This window comes from Zeus faber, assembly GCF_960531495.2.
Source record: "Zeus faber genome assembly, chromosome: 11".
In the NCBI taxonomy this organism is placed as follows: Eukaryota; Metazoa; Chordata; class Actinopteri; order Zeiformes; family Zeidae; genus Zeus; species Zeus faber.
Window position 1 is genome coordinate 11,611,057 of NC_137205.1, and position 18,308 is coordinate 11,629,364.

At 47.2% G+C, this 18,308-nt stretch overlaps 1 protein-coding gene across 1 annotated transcript in view; it reads left to right on the top strand.

Moving 5' to 3' along the window:
* The first annotated feature begins 8,377 nt into the window (after positions 1-8,377).
* Positions 8,378-18,308, top strand: part of triobpb (TRIO and F-actin binding protein b) — a 13,737-nt gene continuing 3,806 nt past the window's right edge. Inside the window, exons 1-9 of the mRNA XM_080009588.1 lie at positions 8,378-8,520; positions 11,404-11,460; positions 11,698-11,766; positions 11,979-12,068; positions 12,398-12,507; positions 12,708-13,140; positions 14,119-14,356; positions 14,534-14,645; positions 18,078-18,237. Of these exons, the coding sequence (XP_079865714.1) occupies positions 8,515-8,520; positions 11,404-11,460; positions 11,698-11,766; positions 11,979-12,068; positions 12,398-12,507; positions 12,708-13,140; positions 14,119-14,356; positions 14,534-14,645; positions 18,078-18,237 (1,275 nt within the window). The 5' untranslated portion in view covers positions 8,378-8,514. The remainder of the gene's footprint in view (positions 8,521-11,403; positions 11,461-11,697; positions 11,767-11,978; positions 12,069-12,397; positions 12,508-12,707; positions 13,141-14,118; positions 14,357-14,533; positions 14,646-18,077; positions 18,238-18,308) is intronic.

An 18,308-nucleotide genomic window follows, 5' to 3' on the forward strand; every position in this document is an offset into this window, starting at 1 on the left:
CTCGCCTCATCGGCTCCGGCTCTATCGGCTGCTGCTTTCTAGTCAGCGTTAACGGAGAACCACGATGGTGCTCTCCGTGCTTCGGTTTCGCCCATTCTTAGGGAACTAGGGCAGCCGATCGGATCTCTCCGTTGGGAAGCTCAAGGGGGAGCGTTAGCGTGAGGCAAGAGCCATGTGCCTGATGGGGGTCTGATGCATAGTTTATCTTCCTGACTCCTAATGCCATTATCTTCACTTAAACTGACTAGAGGGGCTTCTCTCAGGTAAACACCATCTCTACGTATATATATATATTAGAAATCACTAAATAGGTGCATTCAGCTTGCTAAACTTTTATTGTCTTATTGATAGGTTTGTTTAGTTGTATTCCACAGGCATGTTTACTCTAAAGGGGGTGTTTAAATATGATGTCTCTTGGTAGAAATGCATTCCGCTTGGAGCTTGGGTCGTGTTGTGACTGGATAGTGTTTCAATGTCCTCTCGTGTGATGAGTTATTTGCCTAGCTGAACGAACTGCTTATGCTGTGCATGAACCATGAACTAAAAGATCCCCTTGATTAATTCTGGGATGTTGCTTAGTGCCGGCGCCTGCTGTCGCTGTGCAGTTGCATAACCACCAGCGTACTTTGCCTGTGGGGTAGATTTAAACCATTTCAAGGTACCTCAAGATCCTTTTCTCAAATGTATTTTATGTGTAGGAATTATTCACTTTCCTTTGACATTATGCTGGCTGTACTACACAAAGCTACACCGTTTCATTTTAAAATACATGTCTTAACTTGTGATACTGCACAGTGCAATATGCTCTTTCATGGTTTTCAAGGTCATTATAACGTCCCATGTTCCGATGTTTCCCAGGGATCTTTTTGGTATGCGATGAGCGGGCGGGTGACCCCTCCGGACGCACCATGCCCGTCTCTAGCAATGAGCCCGCCTGCCCCAAGTTCCAGCCCAACATATTTGACCCCTCCCGCTGCCACGACTGCCTGCGCCAGAGACACCTGCATGCCGGCGGAGGCGAGAGCAAAGAGGCGACGCCCCAGCGGAGCCCCTCGACGGTGACCGGGACGGGGACAGGGAAGATTACTGCCGCTGGGGACAACCCTGAGAATGGGATTGGGACGCTGCCAGGCAAAGGAGATGCATTACAGCCACTCCCATCCCAGGCAGATGAAAGAAACACCAGCGGAAAGGTTGGAAAAATAATGAGGGAGATCTACAGGTGACTTTAAGGAGGATTTATTGGGCTGCAGAGGTAGAGCTGTGTATGTTTAACCAGCCCTGTTGACGATATAAGCAGTGGAGACCATCAGGGGTCAGAGAGTGGGTCACAAGAGCAGTGAGGTCAGATACTATCAAGGTAAAGACAAAGGCCATGCTTGTTTTGAGTTAGAATAAACCGTCTTTAACGGAGACAGGACTGAACAGAGTGATGGTCTGATCTGGGAACAAAGGTCCAGCCGTGGCCCTGTGACCCTCCACGGTTTCCCTGCAGGCCATTAGTGAGATCAGGAAGACGCTGTAGGTGACAAATCCATCACTGTCAGTCAGATAATGATAATCCCAATACATCACAGATAAAGAGAAGGTTGAAAGAGAGCGAGAGAGAGAGAAAGAGAGAGGTGACCATTTAGAGGCGGGACGGTAGGACTGACTTCCATTACAAATTAATGAGTGGGATCATTTACTTCCCTTTTGGGAGTCACTTGTAATGTTAGACGCCTGAGCCCAGGCACAGAGAGGACTGGCACCTTTCCACGCAGGACTGAAACTCCAAAGAGCAGAAACACCTCCAGTCTGCACCGCTGCTATTCTTATTGTTGGTCCAAATTGTTTTCTGAATATACTGACAAATACATGTAGACATAGTATATATTACAAAATGCTTTGGCGTATACTGTATATGTCACATACTAAAATATTCCAAACTAATAGTCCACTTAGAACTGGCTGCAAGACAACAGAACCCTTTGTTCTTCACCTTAAACGACAAGACAACGTACGACCGAGATGAATGATATCGATGTCCAGGAAATCCCTCTACGGTGTATTAAAATCCATCGATTTGCGTGAAAGAATAAGAACAGGCCGTGAAATAATAATGAGGACAGCCACCGTCCGGGTCAGGTTTCGACGGCGTGTAACCCCACTCCGACGGGCAAAGTCGGCATGTGAGCGGGTTTGAGCGAGAGGTCCGGGAGGAAAGCGAATCGAGAGGAAAGGACTAGTTTCGGCTGAATTTGACACATTGAACATGGCGCCGCACTGAAAGACGTAGGAAGGTGGAGTAAGTATCATCGTGAATGTGGAGTTGAGCGATGAGTGTGATGGGTTTGTAGCGTATCTAGTGTTTACATTCTAGATACGGGGCTCAATCTATGTTCTTTAAATGTGTCTAATCTACCCTTTGAGGTTTGTCGTAGCATCTGACAGTCTTTCGCATCGAGCCGAAGTCCATTTCCCACTTCAAATCGTACCACCGTCACCCGTGTGATTGGCCATGGGGATTGTGATTGAAGCCGATCTGTGATTGGCTGGTCTCGTCCATTCATCAGGAGGACTCTGACGGCCAATCAGTGCGGAGCAGCTACTGCGTCAGCGGAGGCCGTCAGGGTTTCCATGAGAGTTCCCTGTGTATCCTGAGCCCCGACTGCGAGCTCTACATCTGTGACGGGGACGACGACTGCAGCACGGACAGGTAGGGAACATGACACAGGTTGAACGGTTATTTTTGGGGGTTGCCTGGCAAAATCCAAAAAGTTGTACGTATCATGTAGACGGTTCATCGATGGTTGGTTTGTGGCACGGACCGATACAGTATAAGATACCGTTTCTGTAGATGATAGCGTCATAGTATCATGTCCTACTGGACTGAATTGAAGCCAAAATGATTCACGTTTTGGTTTTGGTTCTCTAAGTTGTTTGCACGTGGGGTTATTACTCCCCAACACGTATAGGACTATAATTACAGTGTAACATAGTGGGATAATGCCTCAAGGCTTCTGCTGCCCGTAGTGGGAGTAGTTTAAACTGACACATGTCTTTGTTCATTGTACTCTGCAGTCACGTTGCCTAACCCAAATGCTCGAAATCGCATGAGCCACGTCTTTGAGTCTAATTTACTGGCTAATGTACTATTTGTAGACACTGTTTTCCAATTTCCTTTTTTCTCTCCATCCATCACTCCTCCTGCATCCCTTCCTCCCTTCCCGTCACGACCACAGTGGTCGCGACTACCCGGAGCTCAGCGACTCCGTCAGCACGGAGAACGACTACCTGCCGATCTGCCGCCGTCCGACGCAGCTCGCCATGACCCGGCTCGATCCTCCACCGCACCACCCAAACCCCAGGGCCTGGATGGAGGAGGCTCGTGATAGGGACAGCTTCAGCAAGTACTCAGGTCATTGTTACTAAAGCATACCTACTTATGATTTGTGACTTGGTGGCCGTCACGCTCACACTTCTTGACCAATCTGTATCCAATTACGCCCCAAAGGTGTTCTTTACATGGTGATGCTGGCAGCTAACCTCTGCTTGGTGTCACCAGCTGAGGTGTCTCAGAGCAATTATCAGTAATACAATATAGTTGGGTTTGTGTCAGGAACTCTTACCTAGTTGTGTGGTAGTTGAACTTTGACATGTGCATCTCTTGTCCCTGCTGGTTGTTCAACCTCTCTGTCATTTTCTCTCTCTTTTTCTCTATTTGTTTTAGGCTTTAAAGGGGAGAGAGAGAACCGCGATAGCGGCTACTTCTCCCTGGGCAGGGCCGAAGGTTCTCGTTCATTCCGTGACAAAAGCCCTCCTGCTTCTTTCCGCCATTTTGAGAGAGGACACCCCGTCTTCAACACCAGGAACATCGAGCCCAAGGACACAATCCCTTTTCGGAACCCTAACCTTGGGGTTGCGTCTGAGAGGACGAACATGGAGGTTTTAGACCTGGATCTACCCGAAGAGATTTTTCCTCCCGACCCCTACGATATTGCCATTGAAGTCGAGGCTCAGGTTGGGCCTCGCTCACCAAGTCCCACCCCGTTTAAGATCGCAGAGTCCCTGGTATCCACTGGCCAGAGACGTGTGGGCGGCTCTTATGGCCGAGGAAGCCACTCCTCGTCCTATCAGCAGTCAGGACGACTCGAGTCCTCAAGACAAGGCTCCACCTTTCAATCTCGCTCTTCCTCCCCATCGCGTGGACAATTACCCTTTAGACGCAGTGAGTCGACGACCTCCCTCAACAGGAATACCTTCAACGACAGAGGGCGCTCTCAGGGGCTGGCACAAGGATCCAGAAGCCCCTCTCAGGGCACATCTGGACGAGTCAGTTCAGGGACAGTGCCTATGAACTTCAAAGCATTTACAAGTTCTGCCAAATCCCAACCCACGACTGTTTCTGACTTTCGGAATGCCTTGCGTAAAACAGGGTCAAATGGATTGATGGACAGCAGGAGTAGAGATGGCAGAAGTTCACCTTCTTCAAGGAAGGATTACAACCCAACTGGCCAAAGCTCTCTCCGCAAAACAGAACAAACCAGGAGTTTGTCCACTGGCCAGGTGCGAGATAGTCGTAATTCCTCACCCTCGAGGAGATCTTATGATAGTGTCTGTGATGGGCACAGCTCTTTACCCACAAGGAGAAATTGCAGCTTGCCAAGCCAAACCCTTCTTCATAAATGGGATTCGGTTACATCCCTCAGTGGTGGTGGTCACCGTAGGCGCTGTGGCTCCCCCATTAGGGAGGGCTATGATATTGAAAGCCAGATTCTGCTGCGTAGCCCAGAGGCCAGGGATGATCTAAAACATGATCACCCCAGCCTCTCTCCGACTGGAGGTGGCCATGACGCCCCAACCCATGTGCTGCTTCGTAAGACTGTATCAAGTGGTTATGGTGTGAGTCGAGGTGGTGAAAGCCGGAGCTCGTCTCCTGGAAGGAGAAGCTACGCCGATCCTGGTCGGTATCAATCCAGAAAGACAGGGGACGACTGTTTGTATAAAAGCTATGTCCGTGAAAGCCGAACCTCCTCCGCTCTCAAGAGGACTTATGACACGCCTGGTCAGTCACTGTTATGGAAGTCTGAGACGAGCAGCTCCATCAGAAGCGGGGACGCCCGCAGTTTGTCACCTCACAGGAGAGGCTATGACCCTCCAGGCCAGTTGGCGCCGAGGAGGACGGAAAACATCAGTTCACTGAACAGCCGCTGCTCCTCTCCGTCTAGAAAGGGCAACGGCGACTCACCGGGCTACTCCGTCCTCAACAAAATCTCTCACGTAGACACCCGTCACTCCTATCAGAGAAAAGGCACTTATAGCGAGATGAGATCTGATGGGAACCGCTCGCCACGTTCCTGGAGGGACTCCACCCATTCCCTCCGCAGCTCCTCCGTATCTCGCGCTGCCTCTCCCTCTCACTCTCCCACTCGTGAGACCAGGGAGAACGGTAGGAAAGCGTTCTCCAACAGGGCCTCCTCAGCGACCAGGGAAGCGTCCAGGAGTTCCAGCGTCAACAGGTCCATCAGCAGCGGGCGGGGTCTCGAAGAAGGCAGCCCCAACTCCAACGCTGAGAGGTCGTCCCGCCGGATGAGGAGCCCTTCTCCGCCGCCTCGGGTCCAAATGCGGAGGCATACCTCCTCCCAGAGCTCCATGGAGTCCTCTGAGTCAGGCCAGCCGTTAGGCGGGTCGGCGGGGCGGAGCAGGGAGGAGTACGCCGTGATGGCTGACGTGCCGAGGGTCAAAATGATCCATCCGAGGGAGGGGCCGGGCTACGCGGCGAAACCTCAGAGTCACCGGTCCCCAGGCAGACAGGAACTGTTCAAACCAGCCAGGTCAGGGTCCTATTAGACCAGCAGGTCGATGTCGAAGGAAGAAAAGACTAGTCAGGAGCCTCAGGTCAATAAAGAGATTTAGTTCATAAACTGAAAGTGTTGGCATAGGATGATTGCTTATTTTATTCGTACTTTTACTTGACGTAGTGAAGACTTCTTAAGTGGAGGTTAAGCGAAAAGGCATTAGACAACACGGCATAGTCATATACCCACCATATACTTAGCTGGGATACCTCAGAAAAGAATACGGTTAAAATGAAATAAATACAAACAAAACAGAACTGGAGAACCTTTAAATGTCTTGTTTCAGCCACTCCTTGAGCAAGCACCCCTCCAGGGAATGGGAGGATCCCGGAGACATGGAGAGGGAGTGTCTGGGATCGGCATACACGGGCAGTGGGCATCTATCCAGAGCCCACTCCTCCACCTCGCTGTACATGCAGGTAGACTCGAAGCAGGAATATGGAATAGACGGGAGAAAAAAACTGATGTGGAAATAAGTGGACTGGCAGCAGTAAAGTATGAAGTGGGATCTTCATTTTTTGCAGTGGAACATTTTTTATATAGATTAACTAGGCGCTATGTACACTGTGTTACACTGTGTTATCAAAATACCACAACATGCCATTCATGCAAATAACTATAACCGCTACGCCCTCGGGCCATGCACTAGATTTAAGGGCTCCACATTTTCCGTGAGAGCCAGAAGGACTCTCAGGGAAACATTTCAAATATCTTTATTAAATATCTTTATAAATACCTTTCCCTCCAGGGGTCTGGTAGTCCGACAGTAGAGGAGGGCGGTTCATGGAAAGGTCATCGCCACAGATCCGGCCAAATGCAGGTATATCAAGCGGCTGAACTGTCGTCCTTTGTGCCTCTGTTTTCCAACATAGTACCATCCTTTCGGGTGTTTGACTGCAAACATGAGCTCGGTGGGGCTTTTTTGTCCGTTTTTTCTTTTCACCCAAGGGGATGTTTGAGTGCCGCGAGTTGGAAAGAGAGAGAGAGGTAAAGTGCGTCAGAGATAGAGAGGTATCCGGGACAAATGGTTGTGACAGGTCGTCAACTTGGAGCACAAATGCTGGATCGCGCATACATTGTTTATTTGTACATTGCGACATGATCTATGTGATGATAAGCTGCGGACAAAATGTGACCTACATGAATTCTCTTGTTTTAGGAGCTGGCTGTGTTGGTTGTGTGCCAGCATACTTCACCTGCAGCAGTAGGACATTTCACAAGACTCACTGAGCTTTGTCAGTTAGGGTTCTAGGGCAGAGCAAGTTCCTGAATGTGCCCCCTCCCCTACCAGAAGTACAAAACAAACAAACAAAAAACTGTTGTGTGTGTGTGGTTCAACATTTAAATTTGACTTTGCTCACAAAAAATGCACCCATTTTAAGTTGGGGAAAAAAATAGATAAAAAATAAAGGTTTAAAACGTTAAAGCATTTTCTAAAAGTTAATTCAATGACTGCAATCCAATGATTTTTTTCATGTGATTTGCAGTGAGTGTGAATGTATTGAAATATATATAAAATATACATATGATATATTTCAAATATATATATGAAATATGCATAAAAGGGTGAAAAATATTGTTAATAACAATGAGAATAATAATCACACTAATAACTGTTGTTATTATTATTACTATTGTAATTTTGTTGCGGGCCACCTGCAAATCTCTTCGAGGACCGCTAGGGGGCCGCCGACCCCACGTTGAGACCCCCTGTGCTTGGGCATGTGGTCATCATTTTCATATCGAAACCGATGCCCTGTTTTTGTTTTTTCAGTGCGGCTATGGCGGTCAGCGCGATTTTTTAGGGGACGGTGTGAATAATTTCAAATGTAAATGTTCGGTGGTCTGGATCGGTTTCTCGCTGGGATCCGCCCAGGAAGCCAGCCGGGCGAAGGGGCGGTGAGGGGTTCGACACTTCGTTCAGATTCGATTCTTGCCGATTCACTCGGTGACAAGGGTCGTTCAATTGTCAGGCCTCGTCGTCCGTTTTGGGGGGGGGTCCCGTGGTGAAAAGCACGGTGAACGACAGAGGGTGGGGGGGGGGGGGACTCCCGGTGAACGATGAACGCGGAATTCTCACAAGAGCCGCGTGATCGTATCAGTCAGCCCCAAAACGAGTCGCGTCAAAGTCGTTCACCTGGGTGGAATGTGGACGTGCGGATCGGTCACAATCGATATCGATTATTCCAAAATTCTTCGGCGTTCTCTCCCCCTGGACTTTAACGTGGTCCGCGGGGTGTTATTTCCAGGTTGTCGGTACACTTGCTCCCGGCTCGCCCACTCTTTCGCCGGAGCGACCCCCGACGCCCGCGTCATTTAAAGGAGTAGTTCGCCACGAACGGGTCGCTCGGCGAGTCTCGCTTCGCGAGTCACGGTTTAGTCAGAAAGTAGTGAAAAGTGAGCTGCTTTTGGGCTGCGCTGCGTCTGCTCCAGCTCCGGTCGAAGGAATGAACTTTCTACGGTGGGAAACAGAGCGTTGTTAAAGCGGATCGCCCCGTGTAGAGATATATACAGACGGATAGAGGGATAGACGAGTGGGAATGCTTGAGTTTGGTCTGAGTTTTGCCCTGAAGGACCAGTAAGGTGGCAAGCTGGGCCACCAGGCCCCGCAGTGAACGCAACAGAATAATCACAGGTTCTTATTTTCTTTATTCCGCTTCTGGATCCTGCTGCCATGACGGTAAGTTGAACTTTGATTACGGTTTGTGTTGTTTTATAAATCTCCGACGCTGGAGCCATTGCTCCATCTGATAGTTTATCTGGATTGAACTCTGTTCCAGCAGAGCATTGCAAAGTGCAGCGTGTGGTGATGTCTAATACTTCAATACAGGAGAAATAATAATAACAATTTTGATTTATTAGAGCTTTACATGAAATCCATGGACGCTTTACAAAATAATGAAAAAAGTGGTGAAATGAAAAAAAAATACAGGTAGTGTTAAACTGAATGGGCTCTAGGTCATGAGGGTGTGTCCTTACAGCACAATTGGTCAGAATTTCAACAGTAACTTGATTCCCTCAAGATGTTTCATTTCATTATTATCCTTTCTTTTGTGTGTGTTTGTGTGTGTGTGTGTCTGTCTGTGTGTGATCGTTTTAATTTACAAGAACATACCAGTTTCTGTTTCTTTTCTCAGTGTTGTTTACACATGGAGGAAATGTCATTATCCAGGACGTGTCAGTGTGAGAGGCAGCATTGTGATCCATATGCTCTTGTTTGCAGCACACAGAAGCTCAATAGGAGCTTCGACAGTGTGTTTATAACACAATCTTGCGGTCCTTAAAGTGGGAGTGTGAAAGATTATTGTGTTTACAAAAATAAAAATAAATAATAATAATAATCCCACATTTGATGCACTTTATTTAGCTGACTATTTTTATGAAGTAGCCATTCAATGTATTTGCATTGTGCATGTTCTCGTCTACACGCTGTTTGTAAGGATGCACCGATTTATCGACCGTACATCGGTATTGGCAGATATTCACCTTGCTGAGGGTCATCAGCCGATTAGAAAATAAGATAATGTTCACCGAAGGCAGTAGCAGATGTTTATCCAGTGTTTCCCACACATACTTTACTTGTGTGGGCCGCCCAGGTATATTAACGGCCACCAAAGTATATTTTGGCAACCCATTTTATTAATTTTTTTTATCCATCCGAGAGAACGACGCCATCCGCAATCTACTTTAGAAGATGTGGACATGGCTCTCGGCAGCGCTCCAAGCAGGAAGGGATGCTGCGTTCACCAGAACTCGGAACACATCGGCACCAGCTACCAGCCAAACTGTTAGTTTAAACATCGGTATCGTTATCGGCCCAGAATTTCAAAATAAGTGCATCCCAAACTGATGCAAAAATGATAGTAAATCTGTATGTTGCAGTTTTGAATGGAATTCTGGGACTTGTGGTGTAATCCACCCTCCACTGATGATTGAATGGATTTTCACTTTAACTAAATTAGACTACTCTGAAAGCACCATGGAATATATTACCTAGGCCTCACAGAAAATAAGTGTGACAGAGTGAATGTTCCCTGAAATAGACATACTTATCTTGCCTTACCTACCATGGTCATATAACTCACATAACATAGCAAGGGAAAAAACCCGCTGCATTTTTCACTCCTTTCTTATCCTTTTCTTCTCCTTGACCTTAGTCAGGGGCGATGAGGAAGTCGGAAATTAATGTTTCATTGAGATGCCACCAAGGACCAATTTGTTCACTTCAATTGATTGTTGCAATTAACCTCCTTATTTTTTTTTTTAGATAGAATGTCAGTCTCAAAAAGGGGTATCTGTGTTTATCCTCTTTGATTAAAATCCCACCCTTAACTGTAAACCAAATTCCTGTGAGATCACTCGACTGCAAGGTCCAAAAAAGAAATTGCAACAAATTTCAGATCTCTCTTTCTTTCTTCCTTTCCAATGGCGCTCCTCCACACCTCCCTCAATCCCATCGCCACAGTTTTACAGGCCTGTTGGCGATCTCCAGACCATGTTGTGGTGTCCGTGCCAGGAACAACCGCAGTGCGGCTAAGCTCCTTCTTAAGAACCTGGGAGTATCTTTAGTCGCTGGATGCCAGGAAGATGCAACATGAAGAAGCAAACTGAGCTGCTTGAAGTCATGAAAGAGAAGGGGACAAAGAGCATTGGGGCGGGGGGTGGTGACCAAGATACAAGATGGACAAGATGGAGTTGTGAGCTGTGGGAAGGTTTAATAGAAACCATGGGACAGGGAAAGAGTAAGGGATGAGAAATGGGTATTGTAGGGGGGGGATAAGGGAGCAGCCCGAGGACACACTCGGGTGGAAGACTTTACCCAATCTGAAGCTGCGATCTTCAGCGCTTAGCACATTTTTTCCCCTGTCCCATCATCCTGTCAAATCCAAATGCAGGCTACTCCTGGATACGGCGGCAGATGAGTTTCGACATGTCCAAGCACGAGCGCTCCTCGGCCCGGACAGCTGACGCAAAAAAGCTGTTTTCTCGCACTGGGATGTAGTTCCAGGTTGCAGAACTAGTGCTGCTGTAGGTCAGGATCAATACCCCACCACACCTACAGATCCTCCAAAGATATTTGCCTGCTGGAAAGTTCTCAAACGGATCACGTGATATCCATTTGTAAATTGTAGGTCCGCTTGAGAAGAATCTGGAACAGTTCGGCAAATTGTAGGCAACTCTTGTGAAAAAATGTAAACTTTCAAGTGAGATTGGCACGACTGTGAACATATTACGAGATTTGTCAACTCAATGTGGCATTTAATTATAGTAGTGCAGTTCAGTTTTCCAAGCCTTTACCTCCCATCTCTAAGGACGTCCCTCCTTCCAGTTCGCAGTGTCTTCCTGCCTCTGTTCGTTTCCATCGCTGCGTCATGTGTCCCTCGCAGGCATTCTTGTTGTTTCCTGTTTGGTTTCTCACCTCAAGCCTCTCTCTGTGGTGTCGACCGTACTCTTAAGCAACCGCAGTGTTGTTGAAATAAGCCGAGCTTGGCTTCCTCCGGGGCTTTTTGCAGCTGTACTAACCTTCTTCACACACCAACTCTGCGTTCTCTTTCCTCCGCAGCCTGACCTCCTCAACTTCAAGAAGGGATGGATGTCCAAATTGGACGACAATGGAGAGGTGAAGTGCTCTACGCCAGCGTCCCATGTGGTTCACCAGCATATATCACGACTAAATCAGACGACAAATATAGATGAATAGAGATATAGAATACCATGGCGGACTGAGGGCTTAGTCTGATCTTGGCCCAGAGGCTTCAAGGGCAATTTCAATATCTGATATTATACAGAATTCATTGGTTCCCTTGTTGATATTGGAACATTGATCTGTTCAATATTGACTCGTGTGTTTCTACAGTGGAAGAAGCACTGGTTTGTTTTGACTGACGCCGGGCTTAAGTACTACAGGGATTCTGGGGCAGAGGAGGTATGTATACGTGTGTGTGTGTGTGTGTGTGTGTGTGTGTGTGTGTGTGTGTGTGTGTGTGTGTGTGTGTGTGTGTGTGTGTGTGTGTGTGTGTGTGTGTGTGTGTGTGTGTGTGTGTGTGTGTGTGTGTGTTTTATTTTCTTTCCATGAGGTGCGTCTGGTGTTTGTGCATCTTATATGAACGGTGGCTGGTTGTTGTTTTTCCCCTGCAGAAAGACGAGCTGGACGGGGAGATTGACCTGAAATCCTGTGTGAAGGTGTCTGAGTTTGACGTGGAGAAGAACTATGGATTTCAGATCCAGGTGAATGTCGATGGCGCCCTTGCGTCGGGTCCGGTTGTTCATTGTTTGTTTTCTTATCATCCATCTGCCTTATCTGCCCGCCTCTGCTTTCTGTATCGTTTTCTCCTTATTTCGGTATCAGGACTCTCATCTCATCTTGACAGTCGCTCCTCCACGTCTTTCCTTAGTGTCCGCTCCATTCACTAATCCTCTTCCCATCTTATCTGCTACCATCATCTCTCTCACTCGCTCTCTCACTCCTTTTTTTTCCACTCTAGCTCCTTTTTCTAACTCTCCCTTTTTAGCTCCTGTTTTAAACTCCCTCTCTCTCTTCCCCTGGTGCTCCTCAGACCCGGGAGGCTGTGTTCACCCTGTCTGCCATGACGGCCGGGATCAGGAGGAACTGGATCGAGGTTCTGAGGAAGAGCGTCCGGCCCAGCAGCTCTCCGGACCTGACGCAGTGAGTCGCAGCCGAGCCGCGTGGAGAGCAGATAACGTTTTCCCCTTAAACGTAGAATTGGGAAGTTGGACGCGTATCGGAATTTGTTATGGTCCTTCTTAAAGACTTAGCTGAGGTTGACTGGAGCGCTCTGTTTGACTGCTACTCACGAAAGCCGCCTCCGACGACAGCGTGTAATATCCTGTCGTAATCTCCTCCAGGTTGCCCGACAGCAGCAGCGACAAGGAGAACTCCCTCCATACCCGCTCTCTGATATCGTCGCGTCGCACCACTTCGCGGCACGTCGACGCGCGCTCTGAGATCCCGTCCCCCGCGCCTCCGGCCCAGCGCAGGTTCGACTCTGTGGAGCTTTCCCCCGTCCCCGCACCGACCGGCCAAAGGGAGGTGGGGGAAGGGCAGGGCCGGGAGCACGGCCAGTGGCAGGAGGAGAGGAACCGGGACGCTACCAGCAGCCAGTGGGAGGCGCTGCTGTCCAGGAAGGGCTCCGGCTCGGACCTCAAAGTGCGCGTGGAGGAGGAGATCGAGAGGAAGTGGGTGGAGTTCGAGCGGATGCCCCTCAAGGAGATGAGGCTCTTGCCGCCCGCTGGGCTGCGGTCCACCAGTCAGCCGGGCAACGAGGCGCTGCAGAGGGAGGTAGTGCGTGGAGTTGATTTTCCAATTTGCAAAGTTAAAGAAAAAAATGCAAATTAACTCTTCATCCGGCCAGATGAAGTGGACCTTTCCTGCCTTCTGCCTATTAACCCCTTCAAACTTCTGTGCGCCGCTCGCTTTTCAGCAGTGTTATCCAAGTAAAACACATAGGGAAATGTTTGCCCATAAAAAGTATAAAGTTTAGTCTTCCTGGCAAAGTTTTAGTGGAAATGTTGCTGAAACTGCTCTTCTGACTTTGTGTGCCATTGTGGTTTGCGTGTTGTGGTTTGCATCTGTGTGTAAAATCTCCTTAAAGTCAAATTGGTAATATCATCACTTTAACTGTGAGTCATATTAATCAAAACGACATTTAAGTCATTGTGACTACTTTTAATATTTCAAAAAGCGCAAAAACTTTTTTGGGATCTAGGCTGAAGCTGCTGAGGGGGCGCTCTGTCCATTCTCAGTCACTTAGTTTGAGTGTGAGATGAAAGTAGGCGTTGCTATGGAGACATACTGTCAACTGTCGATGTTTCCTGGTGTAATACAAATTTCTAACACTAGGTCCCCAGAACAAGGCAATCGATATCAGTTTTTATCATCCATCAAATCTAGATAATCTGACACTGGCAAGGTCGAACTTTCAACCCTAATACCCCTGGAACAACTGGGAGGACAGATCAGGAGGTTTGCGGAGTTGTGGAAATAATCGTTTGTCTGGTTGATATTTGACCAATAAATTATTAGTACCCAAAGCATCAGCCGGTACCAAAATGCACACCTACTGCCAAATGTCATTCTACTGGCGCTATTCATAGGAGCTATAGTCATTTCGGCTGGACTGTATTTGATGGCTGTTGTTGGCGTTGGGAAACCTCAAGGCAGGATCACGGAGCCTCTACCATATCGTTTACAGCCACAGGCTTATTTGTCCTCCGGTTAGCTTTACCTCCGTCCTCGTCTTCCTCCTCCTTTCTGCAGGTGGCGTCACTGAGGCAGCAACTGGAACGACGAGGCGGGGGACGGGGGGAGGGAGGAGGTGGTGTTTCTGGCAGCGGCTGCGGCCCCGAGGCGCCCTGCGGCCGCAGTCTGGCGGCGATGGAGCGTGCTCACCAGCAGGCGCTGGAGGAGCTGCGGAGGCAGCACGACCGCCAGGCCAGGGAGCTGGGGGCGGAGCAGGACCGGCTGCTGCTGGAGGAGTCCCGGGATACTGCGCGAGGTGAGGGGCGGAGGTGTATTTGTGTTGTTCTGCAGTTGTTTTAGTTCATATCAACATGGAACCTGAGAACACTTGAGGAGATTTGGACCCCACCAAATTCAAAAGAGCATGTGACGTCATCACCACCAGTACCAGCTGAGTTTTGATTCTGGGTGTATTTGATTTTTTGTTTTGTAGTGATGGAGGCTTTGAAGAAGGCTCACAAGGAGGAGCTGGAGAGAGAGGTGGAGAAGGCCAAGAGGCTGGGTGGAGGGTTTGCAGACTCTACAACCCTGAGGAACCAGCAACAGTAAGTACCTGCGCTCGTGATGCATCCTAATAGACATATTTTAGCAAACACTAGGCTTATTTACAATAAATGAATACCACATACAGGTTTCTTTTGTTTTTTTTGTCCATTTTTAGGGGAACTGTTGCATAAATGAAGTACCTTTTGCTTTTCGTTTATGCTAATTAGGAATGAAAGGAGGCATTTGAAAGAGGACCTATTTTGCTCCTTTTTACACAAGTTAATATAGATCTCTGAGGTCCCCAAAACATGTTTTTGAAGGTTTTTGTGGAAAATACCACTCAGATCACGCATTCTAGCCATTCTAACCATTCTAACATGCCTCTATGCCATAGTGTTCCAAAGTGGGCTGTTTCAGTATTTGATGCTTTAATTGTGAATGAGCAGCTAAAGCCCTAGTTCTGAGCCAATGGGGTTTGAGCACAAGTTCCAGGTTCTGTGAGCCAATGGGGCTTTACTCCGGGCAGAGTTTTATTTATTCACTTTTTTATTATTTATTAAACTTTCACGTTATGATTCCACCAAAATCTATTCCTGAACCATTTCTCGGCGAGAAATATGCAATCCAGTTGCTGAATCTTCACTCATATCTACAAGGCCTCATTTAAAAGTTAGTTCCGACTTTCACTGCAGTGTCCGGTGCAGTGCGGCGCTTGGAGCACTGCAGGATACGGCGGTGCTTGGGGCTTTTTTTTGCTTGTTTCATTCAATAACAGAAAAGTCTGGAGAATAAAATAAAATAAATCCATCTCCGGTTTTGTTTGGAGAAACGCAGAGTGGATCATGCGCAGCAGTGGACACACACATACACAGAAAGAAACACACAGCAAATCCTTAAATTACCATCGTCTGCAGTTTTGTCATGGACAGTTGGTATTAATTCCTCTCTCTTATAAATGATTTGTGTCTGGAAGCCAACAACAGAGCCCCTCCCATGCTTAGCTCTTAGCTTCGATGCTCGCGGGTCCGGTTGCGCTCCAGGCTTGGGCGGAGTGACTCAGATGGCGTGCCTCAGATGGAGGGCGGTTCTTATTCTAATGTGTCTCAATGATACGGAGTACTGAGACACAAAGCTGAACGGCTCGTTTTAGCACACGTTTCCTGAAACAGCTCACAAAAACATAAACTGACTGGGTTGTCCTATTCCACAGTTTGTGTGTTAGTAGAGTGGGCCCATCAAATGTATGTGCACAAACGCTAAAAGAAGTGAGTTTTTCATAATAGGTCTCCTGTAACAGTCGGTCCTTTGTGTGCAAAGAATCCATCCAAATCCTCTCTTGGCGTAAATGCCTTATCAGGTTCTAATTGGCAGTAGGGCTGTAGTTCTGTAAAAACATAATCGCCACGATTAGTGTGATTAGGCATCTTCTACCATACTAATGGTAGAAACAGATATTTAACATCCTGCAGCCCTAAAACCAAAAAGACAGGAAACTGTGCAATGTTTCCACGCTGCAGACATATTTACTGTTGGAAACCGTTAATTGTTAATTTTGTCAGCTATTTTAGATTTAGTCTTAGTCTTTAGACAAAATTGCTTATTAGTTTTAGTCACATTTTAATCATTTTTATCCTTCACAGTTTTATACCACTTTTAGTCGACGAAGACACTACATTGTTGTCAACTTTGTCATTACTTTTAGTCAAAAGGTTTTCTCTCTTTAAAATAAATTCAGTTTGGCTAATACACTCTGTAGGGCTGCGATTCTCTGGGAATCTGCTTCCAGAATGCAAATGGTTTGGAGGACCCCTCCACTTGCATTCTGAGAATCGTTGATTTCTGGGAATACCCCGCCTCACGCTGCTGGCGCAGTTCCGTGATATAATAGAGAGCTCCTGCCAGCCTCTCCTCGTGATCCATAACAGCACAGAGATGATGTTTTCACGGAGAAGTGACATTTCTGGCTCGTGGTGTTTATTTGCTGACGTTTCCTTGTCGACGTTTACGGGAGTGACGTCACCTCTTGTTGGTGTCATCATTGGAGTCGATACACTTTAAAACATTTTTTTTTTTTTTTTTTTTTTTTTTTAACGAAATACAATCAATAGTTTCACATTCTGACTTGACATCACACGGAATATCGAAAGGGTTATCTTGATCTGCACGTGTGCGTCAACGGAACCGTTAGATCGCCATTCACGCTGTTGTTCCAAGTTCCACAGTGGGTGGGAGACTCCAAAGCTAGGAAATAATTAAATAATAATTAATAATTTCAGCGATAGCGGAAAAAAACAAACAAAAAAAACCAAAACTCCAGCAACATACGCACAATTGGGAGAAAATATCATGCATTTTGAATGTCACAGTGTCACAGTTTTTAATATCAAATATCTATTTTTTGCTCGTCAACGTCTCGTCTCAGTTGTGGAGAAAAGGTGTTTGGCGAACTTTTTTCGCCATAGTTTTCGCCAAAATTAACACTGGTTGAAAATGAGTCAAAACAAGGGAACACTATAAACGGCAGTACCAAACGTGCTATTTTTGCTGTTTTCAGCTGAATATTTTTAATCGGCCGAGCATTCAGTGCGTCCCTAACCTTAACACCCACACCCACACCCACACTCTCACACACACGCACACCAGTCTGGTACATGTTGGTGCAATAAACTATTTTTTCAGAGGCAGCTATCTTTGAAACAATGCAGTTAAGTCTCCTCTCACGCCCTTTGTCACTGGAGAGTTACCCTCCACTAGGATCATCGTAAAGGTGTTTGGTGCACCACTCTAACATTTAGTATCTAGTATCAAAATTCTCCTGCAACTCATTTGTACCGTGAGTCTCTTCAGTCTGTCCAGACTTGGGTAAATTGTTTATTACTGACACGGGTGATTTATGTCGATAGCTTTTCTTTGGCTTCAAAGTGGCGGGCGCCGCTCTGAAAAGAGGAGCGGGATTTGTAGGCTCCACGGCCCATCCGGGATTCTTTGTGAAAGCCGGTGCGTTCCTGCCGGAGGTTTTGTTGAAGCACTTAAGGAATGTGGAATAATTTGAGTTCCAGCGTTGGTTTTCCTTTTGTCTGCTTATCGTGTGCTTGGAGTGTTGGAACCTGGATTTCAGACATGTTTGCTGTTTTAAACCAAGACTTTTTTTTTCCCCCCCTTATGTTATTGATTGTAAGAGGCGGAGGCCCTCTTTTATGACCACAGTGGAAAATATTTGTATTATTTTTATTATACTGGGAAAAGTTACTATATTTAAAATACTTTTATTCAACATGTCCGTCCGCTCATTATTGTGGCTGAAATGGAAGATGGAAATTGCTTCCATTGCCTGTGGTTTTCATATAGATCTAAGGGGAAAAAAATGTTTTTGAAAGAACAATACTGGAAGTATTTGTTCTGGCCATTCGTCAGCTGAACCACTTAGGCATCTGTCCACACTGAAGCTTCTTATTAGATGCTCCCCCTTGTTTCTTTTTGTTTCTGTCCAGGGCAGAGACCCAGGCCCTGCAGAGGGAGCTGGCCGGCCTGTCGGAGCGCTACTCCCAGAAATGCTTGGAGCTGAACAGGGCCGAGCAGGCCAACGCCGAGAGGGAGAGGGAGCTGAGCCGCAAGGAAAGAGACATGGAGCAGCTGAGGAAGGAGAACCAGGCGAGCTATTAAAATGCGTTACGGTTTTCAGGTTCCCCCGGTCATGAAACCTACATTTTCCTCGACATTCA